At 36.0% G+C, this 24,370-nt stretch overlaps 1 protein-coding gene across 5 annotated transcripts in view; it reads right to left on the minus strand.

The window, feature by feature from the left end:
* Nucleotides 1-418: 418 nt before the first annotated feature.
* Nucleotides 419-24,370, minus strand: part of LOC110463308 — a 48,133-nt gene continuing 24,181 nt past the window's right edge. For all 5 annotated transcript variants that reach the window (XM_021517810.1, XM_021517808.1, XM_021517809.1 and 2 more), the window contains 14 exons: nt 22,865-23,001; nt 19,809-19,932; nt 18,059-18,192; nt 13,684-13,843; nt 11,917-12,118; nt 10,160-10,314; nt 7,765-7,980; nt 6,343-6,569; nt 5,858-6,089; nt 5,422-5,695; nt 4,887-5,143; nt 4,395-4,632; nt 4,097-4,197; nt 419-2,547 (listed from right to left, as the gene is read on the minus strand). In XM_021517810.1, the coding sequence (XP_021373485.1) occupies nt 1,552-2,547; nt 4,097-4,197; nt 4,395-4,632; nt 4,887-5,143; nt 5,422-5,695; nt 5,858-6,089; nt 6,343-6,569; nt 7,765-7,980; nt 10,160-10,314; nt 11,917-12,118; nt 13,684-13,843; nt 18,059-18,192; nt 19,809-19,932; nt 22,865-23,001 (3,453 nt within the window). In that variant the 3' untranslated portion in view covers nt 419-1,551. The remainder of the gene's footprint in view (nt 2,548-4,096; nt 4,198-4,394; nt 4,633-4,886; nt 5,144-5,421; nt 5,696-5,857; nt 6,090-6,342; nt 6,570-7,764; nt 7,981-10,159; nt 10,315-11,916; nt 12,119-13,683; nt 13,844-18,058; nt 18,193-19,808; nt 19,933-22,864; nt 23,002-24,370) is intronic.

The following is a 24,370-nucleotide window of genomic DNA, read 5'->3' on the forward strand; positions in this document are numbered from 1 at the left end:
TCAGAAAGCACGAGTTATTGCGCGGACGAATACATTTACGAGCGCGCGGAGCGCACGAGTGAATATATACGTCCGCACAATAAATGAGTGCTTTCTGATTCGTTAGAAAAACACAAGTGTGTGGTCTTGCTTTTATCACATACCTTCCGTATTTGTTATAGATCGATACGAAGATTTTATAAACTTTGATATTTTTGCAAAAACCGGGACCTCTGCAGTTCGCCATGACAAGGGGATTCCCATAAAAAGTAGTTCCGGCTAGTAGGTAAATACAACATTAATATTCCGTATTGCATATGTGCAATACAGAACGTTGTATTTCTTGGTCTGAAAATTGCTTGTATTACTATAAAAATATTCAACAGGTATATGTGATAAATATATGTAAACATTTTGTATGTATTCAATTTATGTATTTTGGACTTATAAACGAAATATGTCGTGCAAATATAATGACATTATAATTTGCTCACACTCATTCATCAAAACAATATTAAAGTTAATCGCCATCTTCATGACAAAAGTACATTCAATATTGGGCCCTGTATACCCAAAACGAATATTGGATTAATAGCCGATATCCCATCCTAAAAAACCCACAACGAAATGCAACGATAAATACAAAAAATACACAACAATATAACAGAATGTATAATCACAGCTAAGAATAAAAGTATTAAAACATATACCATTTTGCATCATTTCATATATACATATCATATATCAACCTCATAACAAAACAACGTCAAGTGTTACAGTTAATGAAATCAAAAATATGCAGTACGGCATACTTAAGCAAGTCTTTCTATTTTTGCAGTCTGTATACAATGATAATGTATATAATTATGTAAACAAGTAACATGTTTTAAAATCTAAAACTTTAAACGAAACGAACAATTAAAAAAGGTCAGTGCACAGTTGCCTTACAAAATATTATACAAGTATATAAAATGTTAAACATGCTCTAAACAACACAGATCACATCACTCTGACACTCAGGACACTTTCCCCATATCGTTGCACACTTTAACAATAATTTCCAGGTAGTTAAGTATTATTGGTCAATCTACAGAAACTCACAAAGGTCGTGAGATCACGTTCAAATAATAAAGAATAAAGACACAAAAAAAAGTATATAAATAAATGAAGTAAATAAAACATTGCTTAATACAACAAAGCTGAATTACCATAAATGACAGCATATATTGATGGTTTCAGCATCAGCAAAACAAAGTGTTATGTAAGGGGGAAATTTGTACATAGTAATGGTAAATACAAAAGAAAAACCAATATATCTATAAGTCAACAAGGAATGTCGAAATTCCTTTGTTTATCATAACAAAAGATAAAAGACTTGCGCTACAGATCATTTGACTGATACAGGCAACTAATTATAATCATCGAAACGTTACAAATAAACAAATAATTGGTAGATTTATAGGAACCTTTGTGTAGTAATGATTCAGACAAAATAGTTACAAAATATTGCTAGACAAATGAAACCAAGTGGTATTTTTTTCTGCGTAGCCTTCCTATTAAACAACAGAAGCGTTAAAGAAGCACACACGAGGACGACTTTTCGTTTGTTTGCCTCGCTTGAGTCGGAGCAGCTTGGCTGGGTGGATGCTGCATGTGTGGTTGTGCTTGTCCATACATTGGTTGATGCCCGTATGGTGGTTGTTGATGTTGGGCATGTGGTTGAGGTTGCCCGTAGTGCTGTGGTTGAGAATAAGGTTGTGCATGCGGCTGAGCTGGCGCATACTGCTGAGCTGGCATGTAGGGTTGACCAGACATATGTGGTTGAGGTTGGGCAAATCGAGGATCGTATGAGTATGCTGGAGGTGGAGGTGGAGGTGGAGGTTGACGTGGTGCAGAAGGTGAAGCCTCTGTATGAAGAGCCGGTGGTGGAGCTGGTATATGCTCTTTATCCGTTTCTTTTTCAACTGCAACAGTAGATGAAGGCTCATTAACTGGACTTGTGTTTTCTTTTGCTGCAGTTTGAAATTTTGAAACCGGTGCTTTGATTTCTGATTTCTTCTCCGGCCTTTTTGTAGCAACTGTTGTTTCTTTTACCTCTTGTTTTGTTGTATCCACAACATATCCAATCGTATTAGGCACATGTTCCGTAATCTTGGCTAGGAGCTCATCAAACTTATCCCCTGTCCACGTCATCTGGACTTTCTCGTCACGGTAGAAATTGATGAACAGAAGCTGTGTGAAGACCATGCTCATAGGCCCACTAGGTGGCCAATCCATCTTTTCCAACAGGAGCGGGACCACAGGCCTCTTCAGGGAATCGGCCAGACTGACCTCCCGTCTACAGTTGGCCGAGACTGCATACTTGGTGGTCACACAGGTAAGAACAATCTTACAGCCTCGGACACCTCGGTCAATCTTTTCGTACAGGGAATCCCCGCCTCCCATCTGGTAGATATCCATCCAGCAGGTTAAACCAAGCTCACAGAGTCTCTTGTAGAGCTGCTTGACCTCTTTCTGCTTACCCCACTGGTACGACAGAAACACATCTGGGGACACATTTTCCTTTTTCTACAAAATCAAAACATCATAGAGATTAAATTTAGCATGCCAAATCTCTGGGAAAGATTGACAGAAAACTAAAACAAAAGCATTCAGTTACAAGAGGCCCAGAGGGCCTGTATCGCTCACCTGGATATCTCAGCCAATCATGGCAGAATATTCTCCAAATGAGATCAAAGGGAATATGCCAGACCCCAAGGCCAATCCTTGTAGCATATCTGTATTAAATTTTTCATGCCCAGCAATTTTATGTATGGTTATGGGGTGGGAATCTCAACTGTTTCCAAGCTGTGACTCAGAAACTAGGTCCATAGGTTGTGGCCAGACCCCAGGATCAATTCTAATATCATGACTGCATTCGTCTCTTTTTCCCAGCATTTGTATTTATAGTTTTGGGGTGGGGATCTCAACCGTTTCAAAGTTATGACCCAGGGGGTAAGTCTGCAAAGGTGGGGCAGACCCTGGGATCCATTTTAATATCATGACTGCATTAGTCTCTTTATGCCCAACAATTGTATATATAGTTTTGGGGTGGGGATCTTAACAATTTTGAAGTTATAACCCAGGGGTTAAGTCTCCAAGGCTGGGGCAGACCCCAAGGCCATCCTGGAAGCATATGTGCATTCATTTCTTTATACTCAGCAATTGTATAAATGGTTTTTGGGTGGGGATCTCAACTGTTTCCAAGCTGTGACTAAGAAACTAGGTCCCTAGGGGTTCGATCAGACCCCAGGGTCTATTCTAATATCATGACTGCATTTGTCTCTTTATGCCCAGCATTTGTATATATAGTTTTGGGGAGGGGATCTCAACCGTTTCAAAGTTATGACCAAGGGACTATGTCTCCAAGGGTGGGGCCAGACCCTAGGGCAATCCTGGAAGCAACTGTGCATTCTTCTCTTTATACTCAGCAAGTGGGATCTCAACCATTTCCAAGTAATAAACTTTTTTTGGCCCCACCCCTTAGCCTGGGGGGTCAGCAAAAAAAATTGTACAATTTTGAATCCCTAACTCCCATGAATGCTCCCGACCAAATATGGTCGATATCCATGGCACAGTTCTACAGAAGAAGTCGTTTATAACAATATAGCCGAATTGCCCCCTTTTGGCCCCGCCCCTCAGCCCCCTGGGGGTCAGCTCCACCATTTGTACAATTTTGAATCCCCACCACCTAGGGATACTTCCAGTCAAATATTGTTGATATCCATCTCTTAGTTCCAGAGAAAAAGTCGCTTAAAGCAATATAGCCAAATTGCCTGCTTTTTGCCCTGCCCCTCAGCCCTCTGTGGGGTCAGCCCCACCATTTGTACAATTTTGAATCCCCACCACCTAGGGATGCTTCCAGTCAAATTTAGTCAAATTCCAATCAGTGGTTAAGAAGAAGAAGTCGTTCAAAGAAATTGTTGACGTACAGACGACGGACGGTATCGCATAAGCTCACCATGGTCCTTTGGACCAGGTGAGCTAATAAAATATAGACTATTTTATATTCATATAAACCTTGCAAATACATTCCTTGTTAAAGACAATTTTTCCAAAATTTGTTGAGTGCATGTACCTTTCCGTCAGCTGTGCTGGCTGTACTCTGTCCTTCAGTGTTCAGTGGTTTCTTGGAAATGATGATTTCCTCTGCTACAGGAACCCACCAGTCTCTGTACTCTGGTGAAAACAATTGTTATTTCCTATGAAATATTGGTTGAAAACAATCATCTTTCAAGAAAATTTCATTATGTTGTATCAAGCTTTCAAGAAGATGTTGCTCGTTTCATCTCACAAAGTTGAAATTAAGATTACATGGACATTACAGTTTATACATAATTTTCAGCCAAAGAAAATAATAAATCAGTGCAATTTACCTTTTGTTATGAGTGATTCATCAGGCATGGTTTTGTAGATGTTAAGTTGCATCAGAAGTTCATGAAATTTTGGAACTGGCCAGTAACGTTGGTCCTTGGTCTCTTCCCCTTTTCGCTGGAAGAACCTCACGAACAGGTACTCGCTGAAGATGGGTCCCATAGAGCCCTGAGGAGGCCAGCCCATCTTCTCCATCAGGAGGGGGATCATGGGCTTCCCAAGGGTGACAGAGAGGTTCACCTAATTGATAAATAAGTAGTTGCATATTGTATAACTTTAATTTACTACATATCCGGTATATAATATTATCTTTGCTTCATTAACCTTCGTGGTATCGTTTCCCCATATGTATCTTTCATAATTTGCACTGCAATCATCAACAGGTAATAAAATCCATCTTTTTGATGTTAAATTCCAAACACAAAGATATTGGCAATTCTATTAACAATTACATAGATTTAAATCAACCGAATCTGGGTAAAAATGATAGTCACCTCTCTGTTGCAATTTGGAGATTTAGAGTACTTTTCCGATACACAACATATCACGACCTTAGCCCCTCTGATTCCATTGTCAATCTTCTCAAAAAGTTTATCCCCGCCTCCCATTTGTCCAACATCAATCCAGCATTCATAGCCGGCCATGAGGAGGTGTTGCCGTAGTAACTTGACCTCATTCTGGTGACCCCATTGGTAGCTAAGGAAGATCGGAGGAGGAGTGGTGTACTCTGGGGCTTCCTCCACAACATCCTCTGAAATTATAATACAAATGATATTGTAATGATTTCACTGTAGCTGAAGCAAAACAGTTTAGAGAAATATAAAATTACACAAATTAGTCAGCATAACTTGCTCAACAAAGAAAGAAACATGTCATCTTAGGCAGATGCTTGTCAGGTAAATAGGATAAATATGATAATCCTTGAAAATGTAGATAAAGACTGGTGGTAGCTACATGCAGGTGGTCTTTTAGGTAAGTTTAACTTTGGTAATTTCGAATATGTTTGATAGTAGTAGATAAACCACTAACCTACAGCCTTCATAGCATTCTCCACAATGGCTGCAGCATCCAGTCTGTTCATTTCTTGCAGAATTGTCAGTACTGCATGGCTGGCTTCTATTGTCTTGTGGGTAGCGTACCATTCACTGAGAAGGGCCATGCAGGGATCATGTTGGGTGGCCCATGCCTTGATGTCTTTTGGTGAATATCCTAGACGCTGGGCCAACAGTCTCCAATCGTGCTCAGACTTTGGATTCATCAACTTGGTAAGATCTCTTGACCATGCTGGAGCGTTGGACATCGTCTGTGGTACAGAGTTTACAAATACAGACGAATGACAATCTCGATGCTAGATTTTTCCATAAAATAGACAACTTCACTCAAATATATTATTTGAACTTCAAGTTTCACTTATTGAGATATGTCATATGAAATTATCTATGAATTTTCATGACAGAATTCTTACCTTGTTGTCAATTTCTTCGACCTTGACCTTGGTTTCTTCAAGATCTTTCTTCACCACATCCACACGTTTTGTGACAGTTTTAATTCCAGTTTTGACTGTTTTTATTTCTTTGTCATGCCTGTCAACTGTTGTCTTCATCCCTTTGACTTCCTTTTCTGTATTTGTGACTTTCTTGTCAAGGGTATTGACCTTTTGTTTGGTTTGTATGACATCTGTGACAATACCTTCCATACTAAAAATAAACAGGGGGGCAAATGCAAGTGTAAACCATTTGGTAACAAGTTATCTTGTGAACATGTGTGAAAAAAGAGGTACTTAGTTTACATCTACAAGAAGTAACAGATATGGAACCTTGACAAGTAAATTACATTTGATGTTCAATTGTCAACGGTAATATAAACAATAATTTGCAACTTATCAAATTATTTGATATTTTCGAAATTATCAAGTCGTATTATTACCAAAATATCTAAGACATATTATACCTGATTCCATCCATTGCGTTAACAATAGAAGTGCCTATGACTTTCAGATAGGAAGCTCTTCCTTCTTGCTGCAATTCCTCAAAGTATTTGCGATGAGGTTTGAGAGAGTCTACACCATACTTAGCACCCAAGGTTTGGATGGCGTCTAACAGTTGGTACTGATAACTCGGCTCTTTAAAATCTTTTGACAGAAGGATGAGCTCTTTCATAATAGTATCCACCAATGCCTGTAGATATAAAATGGATTATTTTTGTTAATCTCTTAAGCATGAGTCAGTGTGAAGTATGTTATACGAAATATGTTCAGGTTATCAGACGAAAAATGAAATGAGACAGGAAACACAATAAAAAAGTAGGAAGGTTCAAAGTGTTTTCAGATATAACATTCAACCCGGGAACAATATGCAATTGTAAAAGTTTTTGATTTTTCTTATAATCAAGGAAAGCATAATAAGCATTTCAAAGCACATTTGTTTCACCTAAATCCTAATAAAAATCTAAAAGGTTTGCAATACACAGTAAAATATTCAATAAACGATTTGTGCAGTCCTCAAGTAACATTTCAACACCATGCATGTATCATATTACTTAAACGTGATACAAATCTCGCAAATTTGTTCTGGGTGTGCACACCAATTTAAAAACAAACCAAACAATTGTTGGGCAAGTTGTTGCACAGAAACTAATCAAAACTGTGCATGTGTAGTCTCATTAAATATGCATAAATACATCTGATCAAATTTGCCTGACACTTGGCAAGGTGAATGAAAATACCAAATTTGGTTAAAATTGAACATTTTAGGTGATTTATTGCACAAAAACGAATTCATCGCGAACAAGTGGGTAACCCCATTTATAACGCCAAAATATATGTGCATCGAATTAGCCATTGAACTTAGCCTGACAAAGCCAACATAAATGTCCACATCAAATTTGGTTGAAATTAAACCTGTAAGGGGAGTTATTGCACGGAAACGAAATGTGACAGACTGACAGATGTACAGGCAGACACACTCAAATTTATTTAAGGGATATAGAGGTAATGGTTCAGCTCGAGTACTCTGATTACATTTTGTAACTGTCAACACAATATAACTTGTTTCCTTCTGAGCTATTGTGAAAAGTAATAATGATGTCTTAATCTCTTTATATCATATAAAACATGTAGGAGCAGTACCAGGAGCCAAAAATATACGGTAAACGTACATATCGGGTATATTTGCTGTTTTCTAAATTTAGCGTTTTTAAATGTAAGCTTTTAATTCTGAGCAAAATAATGATTACTATTCGAAGCTTCTGTATCTTGTTGTCGATTGCATATATTGTGAGTACAACAACTATTAAAATGCAAATCTATTGAATTTTGATAATATGTTGAAATTTTATTTAGCTGAAGCAATTATGATTATAGTAATCACAAACCTCTTTCTTCAGTCCCAGGTTGACGGCTACCACCTGTATTCCTGATGCGTACATCTGGTCTATTTCTTGATTTCTTAGAACATGTTCAATGATGTTATCTCCAAACAGCTCTGGTCTTTTTGGTATAATTTCACTCAAAGCCGTCAATATGAAGTACTGGAGTTTTTTCTTCTCCAATAACGTGACCATAAAGTCAACATGATGTTGGGTGAAGAGCTACATGTAGAATGGTGAAAAAAACAAGAACAGAAATCAAGCTTATTGTGTGGTGACAAATTAGCATAATTGTAACATGTGTTATTTTAACGAACCACCTTTATTCTTTCATGTATAATTCTACAAATATAAAATGTTAGAATATATTTCATAATACATTTAAGTTATTTGTAGCTCATATACCTTATAACAGCTACTGTGGTGAATGTAACATATAACAGCTACTGTGGTGAATGTAACATAAAAACAGCTAATTTGGTGATGGTAACGTATAACAGCTACTGTGGTGAATGTAACATATAACAGCTACTGTGGTGAATGTAACATATAATAGCTACTGTGGTGAATGTAACATATAACAGCTACTGTGGTGATGGTAACATATAACAGCTACTGTGGTGAGTGTAACATATAACAGCTACTGTGGTTAATGTAACATATAACAGCTACTGTGGTGAATGTAACATATAACAGCCACTGTGGTGAATGCAACATATAACAGCTGTTTTGTCCTTCTAGGATTCATCGCTGATAATAAGGGCAAAATAGTTGGAAATCCAAAAAACATAGGGGCAGGTGTGTAAAAACACAGCTACATTTATGAATTTCAAAATTTAGAGGAGCACTGGTTCATTTCAGATTAAAAATAAAAATTCTGTGAAGTATGTATATTATGAACCTGACTTATTATGAAAGTGATACTGGATAGTCATTCCAGACGTTACAGAAATTTGCCAGTTAGCCAGATTACCTCTTGCAGTTACTATGAAATATTTTCAGCATTCAAATTTAAAACAAGAGATCCAAGAGGGATCTTGGCGCCCACCTTTGCACCATCTTCATTAGTTCTATGTCAGTTCAATCTTTTCTCTTCTTTCCTCTAATCTGTATGATCGAGTCATGTTAACAGTAAATGCACCTTGAGGTAACTTTTGATCTAAACTTAGTACTGATGTGTATGAAAGCCAACCTTCAAAGTGAGTTTGTCATTTCACATACTTACTAGTCCAGTACTTAATGTGAAAGAAATAAAATCGATCATTGCAATATGAGAAAGATCTGTTTAGTTCTTCTTTTAATCCATTTTGTTTTAATGATCAGTCTCAAAATATAACATACACAACGAGGGATCAAGGGGAACCGACATTTACAATCTAAGAAAGATCTCTCCCGTACTTCCCGAGAAATAGCGATAACAAACATTCAATATCAAAATCCAAGATGGCTGCCTGTCGGCCATGTTGTTTATCCAATCAGTCTCAAAGATTGCCCTGCACAGCTTAGGACCAAGAGGAACCTACATATGAAATTTGAGAGCGATCCCTCTAGAACTTCTTGAGAAATAGCGATAACAAACTTTCAATATCAAAATCCAAGATGGCTGACTTTCGGCCATGTTGTTTATCTGATAAGTCTCAAAAGTTGCCCTGCACAGCTTAGGACCAAGGAAAACCTACATATAAAATTTGAGAAAGATCCCTATGGTACCTCTTGAGAAATAGCGATAACAAACTATCAATATCAAAATCCAAGATGGCTGCCTGTCGGTCATGTTATTTATCCGATCAGTCTCAAAAGTTGCCCTGCACAGCTTTGGATTAAGGGGAACCTAAATATAAATTTCGAGAAAAAATTCCTCTCGTGCTTCTTGAGAAATAGCGATAACAAACTTTCAACAACAAAATCCAAGATGGCTGCCTGTCGGCCATGTTGTTTATCCGATCAGTCTCAAAAGGTGCCCTGCACAAATAATAACCAAGGGGAACCTACATATCAAATTTTAAAAAGATCCCTCAAGTGATTCTGGAGAAATAGCGATAACAAACTTTCACTATCAACTTTCACTATCAAAATCCAATATGGCTGCCTGTCGTTTAAGTTGTTTAAGGACGGACGGACCACGGACCACGGACGAAGGGTGATTTGAACAGCCCACTATCAGATGATGGTGGCCTAAATAGCAATGTAAGTTCCTTACATTTAAGTCACAATAACAAAATGTGAAGGATTCATTTCAAGGAAATGCAACCCTCCCCCTACACATGCATATACACACACACAAAATCCCATAACTGTCCTCTCCAGGTGTATGTCATGAAAGTTTATATCAGCAAAATGGTAAAGATTATTTTCAACTGAGGGTTATTCTAATATAAAGAGAAATTCTGACCAGTCTTACCTCGCCCTGTTTCACTGCCATTGCTTTTAATAGCGTACAGTTACTATACTCCATGCTAATATCACCCCAACCGTTTTCCTCCAATGCTGTCATGACATTGTAGAAGTCCTGCTTTGTAAACCCATCACTCTCCTCGTAGGGCTTTGTTAGTGCACCTTTTATAAACAATAACAAACACAGATTTTTAAGATTTACAGATGTATTATAAAATAAATCACTAAATATTTACATTACAAAACTGTTCTACACATAATATAATTTACATAGCATAGCAAACACATATACTTAACTAAACAAAACATAGAACAAAATCAAACAAACAACACATAAAACATGATGTAATGCAGAGTATGAATTAGAGATTCGTTTTGGTGAAAAAAAACATATGTTTCCCCTTTAACAGTTTAAAAGTTAGGTCCAGGACAAGATATTCCTAAAAACTTTGCACTTATTTGACCTTTGACCTCAAGGTCAAGGTCAAAATGACCTCACGATAGTGCACTATACATCGTCTGTGGGTGATGTAGATATTATTAGGATGTCTTTAACTTAGCACTTATTTGACCGTATTATTAGAGGAACTGCCTACTGCTAAATTATAAAATCCATATATGAACAAGCTAGTTCTAATTGTAATGGAGACTATAACAGAAGTCCTTAAAACTGACCCCATTGTCGCAAATGATGCTTGGATTGAATTTACAATGGCACCATATTTATGCTTGCATAATTAGTTTAAGCAAAATTAGACACAGTCAGGGGCCTTTGGCATCACCTTGGCGTACACCTTTAAATGTTTGAAACAATCTGACTCTTTTGACCTTTAACCTTGATGTAAAGGCCACAGTGATATAAAGACGCTGCACTGCACATCGGCTATGGGTGCTGCAGGTATACTGCAAGTTTCATCAAGATATCTTTATTGGAATAAAAGTTACAGAGCGGACAAGATGTTCATGAAAAATTAGCACATATTTGACCTTTGGGTCAAGGTCACAATGACCTAATGACAGTGCAATGCACATCATCTGTTTATGATGCAGTTTCACTGCAAGTTTTATCAAGATATCTTTAACAGTTTTAAAGTTACGGCCCGGACAAGATCATAAGAACCACCAGAACCAGTACTAATACAATATGTCTAGATCTCAGTTCATTCGAAGGGGAGACATAATGAATAATGAATAACAAATAATGTCCTTACAAAGTACTTCACTGATACTTTATATACTTGAAATAAAACTAATATTTATATAAATATATTTATTACCCTGATGCCACATTGATCAAAATGGATGAAAATGAAAAACTAACCAAAGACAAATTATTTATATCCAACAAACTATACATTATCAATTAAAGGTGTGCCTCCCTATCATCCAATGTTCTTCTGGTTTGAACTTTATTTTATTTTAATACATTTTAGCAAAAAAATATCCTGAACATAATGACAAACGATAATGGAATTTAGAAACAAGTTGTAAAACGTCATAAGATCTGTTTCCTGATTTGTCTTCAAGGCACGACCAAAATAACTTGAAAGATAGTTATGTAACAAGCACAGAAATAAGGATAAACACTAATCAAATTATTTCCAAATCATTTCAGGTGGTAGTTGGTTTGACCCTTTCACCCCTACGTAACTTTAGTTAACTATACCAAGCATTGATCAGGATGAGTTCATTGTGATCAACAGTGCTGAAAAGATCAAATCACTTGATTATCAATACAACTATTACAATGAAAAGGTTACTTACTTATGGCATCACTGGAACTTGTTCTTTTGTACCATTCCACAAGAGTGCTCAGCTGACCATCTAAAAGTGTGGGATCAGTTGAACTGATTTGCCTAATAATTGATGAACTTGTATTCCTAAGCTGTTCCTCCTCGTGCTCCATCTGTTTCAATATGGCTGGTATCAGTGGCTTACAAGGTCCTGAATTCTGGCTGGAAACATGCTGGTAGGACAGAAAAGTAATGTTTTATTCACTGATCAAATTGAAAACGATTCGTACTCAGATTACTTAAGACATATTCACAAGAGTGATACACGATATACGGACTAATAAAATCTATTACCTGCTGTAACTGAGCGAGATTGGGTTATCTCAGTCGAGGGTTAAGATTCTGTAACAAAATCCCAACCGAGGCGTAAGCCGAGGTTGCATGTTATATATAATTACATAATCTTAGCCCGAGGCTGAGATATTCCGATCTTGCTCAGTTACAGGTAAAAGTTTTTTTTTCTTGCAACTTTTAGTTATTTTTCTTTATTCAATTTCGCTAAAAACTAGAAGTATCCCACCTTGGGCCTCAAGTGATAATGACCTCTTCATTACTACATTTGATTGCTTCCATGCTAAAAACATAGTATGTCCTTACATAGATTACAACGTATTTCGCAGTGTTGATTATATTTTATCTACAACATCAAATATCTAACAACATCAAAACTATACATATAACGACAAAACAGAACATTTAAAATGCAAATTGTCTATTTCAAGTAGTTAACGCGGATACATACATCGCAGTGTACAAATTCTGCGAAATGTCACGTAAAGGTACAAGACAGATCGGACGAGATAGAAAAATCTGGCATGGGGTATGACGTGGGATATCTCTGTCTGAGGTGCGATAATTGTTTATCAATCTATCAAGTTTTATTGGAAAATGTTGGGCATTCATAGTTATGGTCAAGGTAGGCATTGTAATAAAACTTATCTAAAGGGTAGGGTCACAATGTTAAAAGAACACTGACTGGTCAGCAAGGGTTTCTCCATGTCAGTCTATATCCCCATCCCCCTTCATGGTCTAGTTGTTATAGAAGTGACATCGATCTTAAATATTCTAAACCCCCAATTGGAAATCTACATGTCACACTGTACCTTTTTTTCTTCTTGGTTTCGAAATAAGGACTGTATCCTCTGGCCAATGGTCGTTTTTTGGTAACAGTGAGATTAACCTTATTTTTTTTTTGACCCTGAATCTCCTAAAATTATAGAGTGGATGAACAGACAGACGAACACCAGGATTACTTCAATGGCCAAATCAAGCATTGCAATGATCTTATTTTGAACCCAGTTCCTTATCAATTGTAGAATACAGGGCCTGTATTCATGATACTATGCCCATACTCAAACTCATTATTTGTGGTCAAGCCAAATTTCTTGTTCTGATGATCAATTAAATTAAGAAACTCATTTTATCAATGATTTGTAATAATGTTGAAGACACCTCAACATTGTTTCAATTTAAAATGTTAACACATTATTTAATTCACTGTGATTAAAATGAGTTGCAAGAAAATTGGTTTGAGCACAGAATCAATGCTTGAGCATGAGAACAGTTTCGTGAATACGGATCCTGGGAGCAGTTTATCAGCCAATGTTTAGAGGAACACATTGTAACTGTTCATTCCAGTATTCTTTAAAAAGTGCATAAACTCCACAATCAAATAGGTTTTATACATTATATCAATTTTAATTGAACAGCATTTATAATGAAACCAGCTAAAATGTACCTTTTGTACGAACTCTAACAAGAACTGTGTAGCTACAGTGCCATAGATGGTTAGGTTTCCATTTTCCATATCTATGTAGTCCAAGCCTTGTGTCTGCATAGTCCATAGAAACATCTTTATGAAGGTTTCATTGACGTCATCAGGTATTTCCTTTCCCGTGCTGAAATTGATTCAAACAAAATACACCTTGTGTTACCATGTTAGATCAAACTGTGCAAAAGATGAAGTCCTTTTAGATTTCCAAGGACCGTATTGTATCATATTAATGCTTTACTTCTACTCATGGGTTTTTGCCATTAAAACATATGTGAACACATAATACTCATGTGACAGTTCACTAATCATTTTTTGAATATTATTGTCTTTAGGGATATTTGGGATTTGTTTTTGATATAGAAATACAAATAATGAAATTAACAAGCACTTCAAGATCATCAAAGTTTTTTTTTGTAATATTTTTTTTGTTCTCTTCCTGAACAAGCTTATGTGCAGGTGCTTTAAGATAATGCAAACCGAGCTGCAACATGAACTTTGCTACATTTTCTTTTCTTCCACAAACCCATAGGTTTCCTCACTCCAAACTTATTGGAGAAACATCCTAAGAGTTTGTAAAACCTTTTGGTTAACCACTTGTGAGTAACACCCTTGACGTGATTTCCTTGGACAGTCTTCTTATTATGACATCAAGTAACATGCCTTGTGATGTCGTCTATCACTATGACGTCATAGTTAATGATAATTGTTACCTGGTGACATAGTTCTAAATATCATATTTGAAATGTCTTGGGAGAAAATGATCCCAGTAAACCTTGTGTCTTTCTGCAATTTGAAAATTAACAAGCTCTAGTTAGATAACCCTGACAAACGATAGTCACCCGTTGGGATACCTTTATATCCATCTCAAATTCAAAAAATATAACAAGGAACAGAGAGGATCATGCATTCAAAGTTTCATCATGAAACATATTTAGCTCCCTGGTTGGCTTTGCTTTTTCTGATCCATCTGAATTGGATCATATGTATGACTAGAAAAAATGGGGATCAAGCCTACAAAACTGGACATGATCCCTGCTGTAATTTCAGAAATGGTGTGCACAAAATTTGTCTATTGTGAACACAAATATAAAATTTCTTTTTGCAGAAGGACTGATCACTGACTGACTGATCCTGAATAAGGGGTGGATGCTTAACCATCGATGAAAAGTATTTTGCGCACTAAAATTGGGGAGGATTTCGCGCAAATATGCTTTGTAGTAATAAAATCATATGATTCCAAACTGGATTCTTTACTATACTTCAAATTCTGCAATTGGTTATATGATCAATAAGACCAGATGTTCATAATAGGCTTCATGTCCAATCTTTTCATTGGGTCTTATTGTTGAAATTTTCCGAATCTGATGTTTATTCAATCAATAACTGTCATGGAGTTGACAATGAAAATGCCATGGTGTTTTTTGCTGTATTGATATCTCATATGGGCCTGACCAGTGATGAAAAAAGTACAAAGATTCATGAATCTGGACGTTTCTTACAATAAGAAGTATAAACAAGAGGCCCAAGAGGGCCTGTATCGCTCACCTGAATTTTTAAGCAGTCATAGCAAAATATTCTCGTTAAATATTATATTGCACTAAAAATATTTCCCTCGCAAACTTTGTTGGCTCCATCTGTTGAAACTACCAGCAAAATATCATTATAAGATTCTATGCTTTTTTATTCTTCTTCAGAAGTTCCTTGACATCTTTTTTCCTGTGACCTTGTAAGTAGGTCAATGTCATCTTCCTTCTCAAATTGGTAAGCTCTATTCCAAAAAGCTACCAGCCAAATCTAATAAATCCATTTCTTTTAGTTCTTTAGAACAAATCCTTTAAAATGTTGTTGACCTCTGCGACCTCTAAAGTAGGTTGAGGTCATTTTCATTCGCAAACTTTGGTGAGCTCTATCCCAGGAAGTCACCAGCTTAATATTATGAATTTATGCCTTTTACCCCTTAGGCTGCTACATTGATTTCTATGTAAAGGGACGCCACTGCTGAATTAATTATTGAAATATAAATTAATTTACTTAATTTTTCAAATGTGCATGACTTGAAAAATATTTGTTACCATTTGTGAATAAAAGTTATAGGAAAATTGTTTGTTATTGTCTCTAGTTTATATTAACGTTTTCGATTCTAAAGTTGCTTCAGTATTTACCTGTACAGGTGGTAATAACGGTAAGAAAAGGTGAAACTTTTAATTAAGTGGATTTAAGGTAATAGGAGGGTATTTATAAACGGAAATAGGAAGTATATCTCTAGTTAATAATCCAATGTAGGGAGACAGTATCACGATTTCCGCATATTCTGATGTTTAATATTAAACTGATGAATATTGTATGTTTATTATTGACAGAACTGTGTGTTCTCTCAAAATTAAATTATTTCAAAGCAATCCAGGCATTAAATCCGTGGGTTTTTTTTATCAATGAGTCACATGTGTTCATTTTTCTATACTTCAGGAAACCGGCTACCTATTTCAATACTATAAAGTTTTTCAAGAAAGATAACTCATTCATGCAATTGCTTTGTGTACATGTTTTTATCATAAAATGTCAATTTTTAATCGTTTATAGATAATTGATTTTACACAATTTCAGCCTTTATTAAATTGATATATGTTAATACAATACTAATCTATGTCAGTATCATTTTTATTGACATTATTTTGCAATTTTGTTTGTCTTTTAGGTTATTTTTTTTCAAAATTCACCCCTTTTTACATATATTTCCCTTTAAAATCCTTAAAATTTTGACAACCTATATTTTTTTGGTGGCAGAAAATGTTCTTTTCTTCAAAGCAATATAACAACAAAATTTGAAGAAATTCTACTGAGAAATGATTGCACAATCCTATTACCTTAAGCACCAGAAAGATCATTTTAAAATTGTTCTTGTAAGCAAATGTGATTGGAAAATGATAGCAGAGATTATAAATTTCTTTTATGACATAAGACGCTGTACATTTACACGGAGATTTTCAGGTAAAAGGTCAGATATTTCATCAAGAATTGAATGCCATTTGCTACAGGTTTCAGGTCGTCATTTTATATACTTATTGTCACAGTCGCCATGAAGATATATCTACATATATCTACGGTCTGCGTTCTTTTCATGTGTGCGTAGGGCACAAAGCCGTCCATTGGAAAGTTACACTGAAGAATTTCCACATCAACCATGTCAAACCCTTTAAAACCTTTATTATCATCGTAGGTGACACTGGAGAATAAATGTTTACCATATTATTTATCACTTCAATTTACATGTCCGCTATTTTTAAGACGTTTTTCCCGATTTGAAATTCTCTCGCACACATTGATTTTTACTAGGGTACATTGCCAGGAATATTGAAAGTAATGACATAAAGACAATCAGGACCCTTCTACTATATGCTCTCCGGTTTGGTATTGCAACAGTCCACTTTCACACTTCCTGTTTACTGATCAAAAACCTACAGAGCTCGCACCACTATTGTGGTGTGTAGCACTGACGGCCTGACTTTTCGAAACCCCTAATATGGTGCGTAGCAGCCTAAGGGTTAATTCTTCAACAGAAGTAGTTTGAACCATTTGACATATTTGAACGCTGTGAACTTGAAGTAAGTCAAGGTCATTTTCATTCGCAAACTTTGTTTGGCTCTTTTGCAGGAAATAACCAGCCAAATAGTAAGGTTCTATACCTTCCAGTTCTTCAGAAGAAATTGTTCTAAGCGTTAGACATATCTGACTCCTGTGACCTTGAAAGTCGGTCAAGGTCATTTTCATTCTCAAACTTTGTTGGGCTCTTTCCTAGGAAGTCACCAGCCAAATATTTAGGTTCTATAATTCTCAGTTCTTCAGTAAAAGTCGTTCTAAGAATTAGACATATCTGATGACTACTGTGACCTTGAAAGTAGGTCAAGGTCGTTTTCGTTTTCATTTTTATTCGCAAACTTTGTTCGGCTTATTCCATGGAAGCTACCTAATTGTTATGTCTCAAAACCTTTCAGTATTTCAGAAGAAGTTGTTTGAAGGTTTTATATATTTGACCCCTGTGACCTTGAAAGTAGGTCAAATTCTGTTTTTTTCGTAAACTTTGTCAGGCTCCATATAAGGTAGCCACCAGCCAATGATCATGACTCTATGCCTTCTGGTTCTTCAAAAGAAGTCGTTTAAAGGAAAGTTGACGGACACCGGCCAGACACAGGACAGACGACAGATGCCGCGCCATGGCATAAGCTCAGCTGCCCTTTGGGCAGGTGAGCTAAAAAGGAAATATGAACTAACATATCTGGTTTCTAATGTGTCAAATTGAGTATTTATTTCTCTTTAGAGAACACATTAATCCTTTATATACCTGTAGGCGGTTAAGCTTTTCTTCATGACATTGCTCCCACATCTCTTTGAGTAAGCGTGATGCCAAATATAATCTCTGTCGAAAAGCAGCACAGAAAATCTCTTGATAATGTCAGGGATGACGTCCTTGTTAGCCTGAAAATCACAGATTAGAAGTTTATACATGTTTATGCAATTTTCCAATATAATTTTCTAGTTTTAAACTTCTACACAAACACAACTCCAGATATTTATTAATCATGGCTTCTATATAATTACTTAATTTACATGACATGGATATACTGTAAACAATTTAATTTCACAGATATGTTATACAATTAGGGAAAATAAAATATTCATCTTGCATAAACGAAAGTTGACCAAAAAATGCATTTGTATCATGTAAATATAAGTAGGTTTTTTGAAGTTTGACAGCCAGCCCCACTGAATCTATATTCATCACAGTCATAATATCCCCTCATTAATTGAATCATTCAGGTGCGATAAAAATGAACAGCATAGCATTCTCCATTCACCCCTAAGGTCACATTTGAACCTTACCAAATCAAAGACTGGGCAAGGCTAGTTTAAAAATGTAGGGGTGAATGAGTTAAAGAAAGTTTCCTTCAGTGTCAACCTATTTTAGTAATATGGTAATTAAAATGATACTGTAACAGATGGTTGTTCAAGTGCTTACTTACTAGACAATGTGATTGATCTAAACCAATCCAGAAATCATGATTGAGATGCATTATGCTTATTATTGAACTTGAGATAGTTAATGGACTTTATCCCTCACTTCCAACTTGTTGAAATAAACCTGCTAGGAGATGGCAAATATGTTTGCTTAGCCACTAGAAGGTATAACAACCTAGACATCATTTAATTGGTCATTCTTCTAATTACGACATCGGTATAACAGCCTAAACGTCATTTCTTTGGTCATTCTTCTAATTATGACATCGATATAACAGCCTAAACGTCATTTCTTTGGTCATTCTTCTAATTATGACATCGGTATAACAGCCTAAACGTCATTTCTTTGGTCATTCTTCTAATTATGACATCAGGATAACAGCCTAAACGTCATTTCTTTGGTCATTCTTCTAATTATGACATCAGGATAACAGCCTAAACGTCATTTCTTTGGTGATTCTTCTAATTATGACATCAGGATAACAGCCAAAACGTCATTTCTTTGGTCATTCTTCTAATTATTACCTCGGTATAACAGCCTAAACGTCATTTCTTGGGTCGTTCTTTTAATTATGACATCGGTATAACAGCCTACACGTCATTTCTTTGGTCGTTCTTCTAATTATGCCATCGGTATAACAGCCTAAACGTCATTTCTTGGGTCGTTCTTTTAATTATGACATCGGTATAACAGCCTTCACGTCATTTCTTTGGTCGTTCTTCTAATTATGACATCGGTATAACAGCCTAAACGTCATTTCTTTGGTCGTTCTTTTAATTATGACATCGGTATAACAGCCTACACGTCATTTCTTTGGTCGTTCTTCTAATTATGACATCGGTATAACAGCCTAAACGTCATTTCTTTGGTCATTCTTCTAATTAAGACATCAAGTAACAACGCTTTGCAACGTTATCTTAACCTTTGACATTAGTTGATTTTCAAAATGTAATAAAAAATTAACTAACATGAGTAAGTTAGAAACGACAAGTATCATTACCAACCGACACTCATTGGGGAACCCCTATTTAATTTACACATAAAAACATATAGTGTAGAATAGTTCACCACGTACCTCAAAAGTGACATAATTGAAGAATACTTGAATAAAACCATTGAGTCTTTCCGATCTTTTCTCCATCATGGTAATGGCCAGTAAAGCCATGTCTCCATTCAGCTTCTCTGGAATTTTGGCAATTCTGAAAACCATAGACAACATCCTCCTCCTTTTACTGAATGCTTAGAATGCAGTCACCCTGAAGGGCCAAGTCAGATAACATTGTCTCTTTGTGTTATCATTATTTCAACTTTATTCAAAAAGTAACTGGTGAAATTTTAAAAGGAGGATATTAGATATCATATACAGCAAGGGCTATTATAGAAATAGACATATAGAAGAGGGCATAGAGGCAATTATATTAGTTTGCCCCCCCCCCCTTCCAAGACCCACAATTGCATAATGCCCCACTAAATATATGTTACATTATTAAGATCCCACCACCCTCATCACATGCCCTTCTATCTCTTCTCCATCTCCATATCATGTTTTATATTCATATTTGAAACAGCCATTATACAAATTAACTAAATAATTCAGCTTTAATTGCTTTAAAAATGCCTTGGTTCAAGAAACAGAAATGCAACTGTTACAAATCTTGCTTTTATCATTGTCTACGGTGTATTATATATATGCATATATATTTTATGACTATTTCAATAGAGCATAAACACATCAATGGCACCCTCACTTTTAAGATTTCAAAACATATCGTGAGTGTGGAAAATATATTTTGGGTTTATTTTTGGATTTCACAAATTATGTTGTCAGTTAATCTTTACTGATAAAATAAAATTTTACATAAAATGTTTGAAAATGAGAGAAAAACGTGGTATCAAGTCAAACTTGACATCAAAAGAGAGTGTATTTCGGCATTTTCAGTTGCTTAAATTGTGAGTGACATTCCAATTCAAAATCTGTGTGAAGTTTGGCAAAAGAGATCTGTTATTTCTTTGGACTGAAAATGTTTTTTCTCCATGATATTACAAAATATTGAAATGTAGTAAATAGAGATTTAAGACAAAATCCACCAACTAGGCCTACATCATACATACTTATACTAGACCTACATCATACGTACTTATACTAGGCCTACATCATACATACTAACTAGGCCTACATCATACATACTTACTAGGCCTACATCATATGTACTTATACTAGACCTACATCAAACGTACTTACTAGACCTACATCATACGTACTTATACTAGACCTACATCATGCATACTTATACTAGACCTACATCATACGTCCTTACTAGGCTTTCATCATACATACTTAATAGGCCTACATCATACATACTTATACAAGACCTACATCATACATACTTATACTAGACCTTCATCATACGTACTTATACTAGACCTACATCATAAGTAGTTACTAGGGCTACATCATACATACTTATACTAGACCTACATCATACGTACTCATACTAGGCCCACATCATGCATACTTATACTAGACCTACATCATACATACTTATACTAGGCCTACATCATACATACTTATACTAGACCTACATCATACGTCCTTACTAGGCTTACATCATACATACTTAATAGGCCTACATCATACATACTTATACTAGACCTATATCATACATACTAACTAAGCCTACATATCATACGTACTTATACTAGACCTACATCATACGTACTTAAACTAGACCTACATCATACATACTTACTTTAAGGCCTACATCATACGTACTTGCACCCGTGATCGAAGCAGAACTTTACAAGTCTGTTTTTTGTATTGTATCAATTAGACCATATCATACTTAGTCATTCTCATAATTTGATGGTATTTTTTTTGCCATTTTCTTTGCATAGTCTTATTGTAACACGCTGGAGTCGAGAGCTCAATCCTACTGCTAGAATGTTCAGAATAGTTGTGTAAGTCTTCTACTGATTGCTGTTCGTTAGAACATTTTTTCATATACAATTTTACCAAACACTTAAACCTAAAACAATAGAATTAAAATTGACTAATACATGTATTCCAAGAAATTTGACATGAAGATTTTCATGAAAGATATGTTCAAGATATGTTCAAAATACTACTGGACAGAAATGTTTCATAACAGTTATAGCTATAATTAGTGCCAAGGTGCTTAAAAAATTGCTCTAAAGGGGGGGGGGGGCTTATTAGAATCATAAAATAAGACTTTTTAGAGTCATGATAGAAAGAGTTAGGCAACTTTAGCCATTGTTATCACCAAAATACATTATATTTTTACATTCCAAGTCTGGAAATCAAATGTCTCATTCACTTCACAGAAGTCCTGCCATGATCACCAGATATAAATCATAGCTCTAAAGTGTAGGTACTATAACTTACTGACTGGGCCAGGTCAGTGGTGGGAGGGGGAGGGGTCTATATAACTTCAATTCCTCACGAAAAAGAGGAAGGTACACTTATAGGGGGAAGGGTGCTTATTAAAGTGAATGCGGTAATACATAAATGTTCTTTACATATTCTCATTAATTAAAAAAACCCACCCATAACAGTCATGTTTACCTGGCTGTTCTCATCCTTGCAGTGCAGGAACTTTTTTACCATATTAAGTATTGTCTCAATGATGACTATTGTATTATTTGCATGGTACCTACATGATTCAAAATTTGCACTGTCAAGCTTTAAACATATATAAAGGTATAATCAGAGCATCTAGCTTGCAGGATGTCAAATGAAAACAACTGTAAAGTACCAGAACACATTGGGTAAAAACAAATGTAAAGCTCCATGGTACCATTGAGTAAAATCAAATGTAAACAAATGTAAAGCACCACAATCCCATTGAGTAAAATCGAATGTAAAGCACCACAATATCATTGAGTAAAAACAAATGTAAAGCTCCATGATACCATTGAGTAAAAACAAATGTAAAGCACCACAATCCCATTGAGTAAAATCGAATGTAAGGCACCACAATATCATTGAGTAAAATTAACTGTAAAGCACCACAATCCTATTGAGTAAAATCAACTGTAAAGCACCACAATACCATTGAGTAAAAACTAATGTAAAGCATCACAGTACCATTGAGTAATTTGAGTTTCACATACTTGAACTGCTCCAGAAGTGTTTCGATGGTTTTCCCGCAGTAATCCAACAGCCTTTTAGTTTTGTCCTTATCGCCTGTCAGTTTAAGGTGGACCTCTCCTATAGGTTTAAGGATATCTATGGCATGTTGAAAATTTTGCTGTAAAGAAATAGTTTACTGTACATTTTGGTTTAGTTTTTCCAAAGGCAACAGATCATATAAAATTCATCAGTTTAAATTAATGTGAATAATTTAATTCGTACAGTAAATCAACTTGGACATCATGCAGTAGCCTTGTTCATTTTTTTTCAAAATGTTACTCATATGTAATAATGATAAAATCTTTGCCAATTTATTTCAATTACAAAAGCATTTTGCAATGGCTTCACTTTCATGTGTGTATTTGTCTGGTGAAAGAGTAATCCTTATGAAGCCTCATACAAATAAGGTGTGAAACAGCATCTTTCTAGCTCTGATGTGTAGGTATATTGGAAAAAAACAAAGCAGCTCTCCCTGAGGCATAATGCATTTAACTGTTCCTGTCACAGGTTTTGATTTCATGGCCAGATCTCTTTTAAGAGAAGCTTAGGTAAGGCCAGTTCAAGGAAGTAATTTGAAGAATATTTGAACAATTCTGGGCAGAAAATGGGTTCAGTGCTCGGAACAAAGAGGAATTAGTACTGGGAAATTTGTTGTATTACAATAAAGAAGTATCACTGACAAATTACATTTAGCAGGAATGCAATGTATATTGCAAGATTCATCTAGTCACTGCTATATAAAGAACAATGTTTCTAAAGCGTCCATTTCACCAAGGATTGTTTTTGTCCCTGTAGTACCCGATCCTTTTTTTGGTTGATCAGATGCATTTTTGAAAAAATAGTCAGGAACCTGCGAGCACTACCCTATACCTTCGGGGGAAGATCTGGCGCGATCGCCTCAGTCCTCCGAGGGTCGGGTACCGAAAAAGTGATCGGCTACTGTGTTTAAACATGTCTGGAGCTTTCGTATAGCCTCTGCCCCTATCTACAGAGTGTTGTGTATATTTTCTAGTGTAATAACATTTTGCTGTGCTATGACAGAACGAAGTTGTAGAGCTACAACAAGCCCCACCACTGCTTGTTGGTCCATGACCTTCACTGGCTGGTCAAAAAGTGATGAAAGGCTTCAATCTGGCTCAAATATATAGTTGGGACCCAAAAACACTGATCTCCGGACGATGTAGGCAAATTTGGTCGGCCGAATAACGTCTGAAGATCGTTTGAATCATCCAAAGATCATTTACTTTCGGCTTCCTGCGTCAACATACGCCTATATTTGTCCACTCTGGCGCAAAAAACGGTGGAAGAACAATGGACATTGGCCGCAGAAAGCGTCCTCTCTGCCGAACAAAGCGAGAAGATCGCTAACATGCGCGCAAGAAATGGGTCTCTGCTGAGCCTTTGCTGTGTAACTGCGGGTACTAGTGCATACTTTCACCCCGGAAACAAGTCGATCGCACGAGGAATGTCCGTGTTTCATCCCCCCG

This window comes from Mizuhopecten yessoensis, unplaced genomic scaffold, assembly GCF_002113885.1.
Source record: "Mizuhopecten yessoensis strain PY_sf001 unplaced genomic scaffold, ASM211388v2 scaffold10885, whole genome shotgun sequence".
Classification (NCBI taxonomy): Eukaryota; Metazoa; Mollusca; class Bivalvia; order Pectinida; family Pectinidae; genus Mizuhopecten; species Mizuhopecten yessoensis.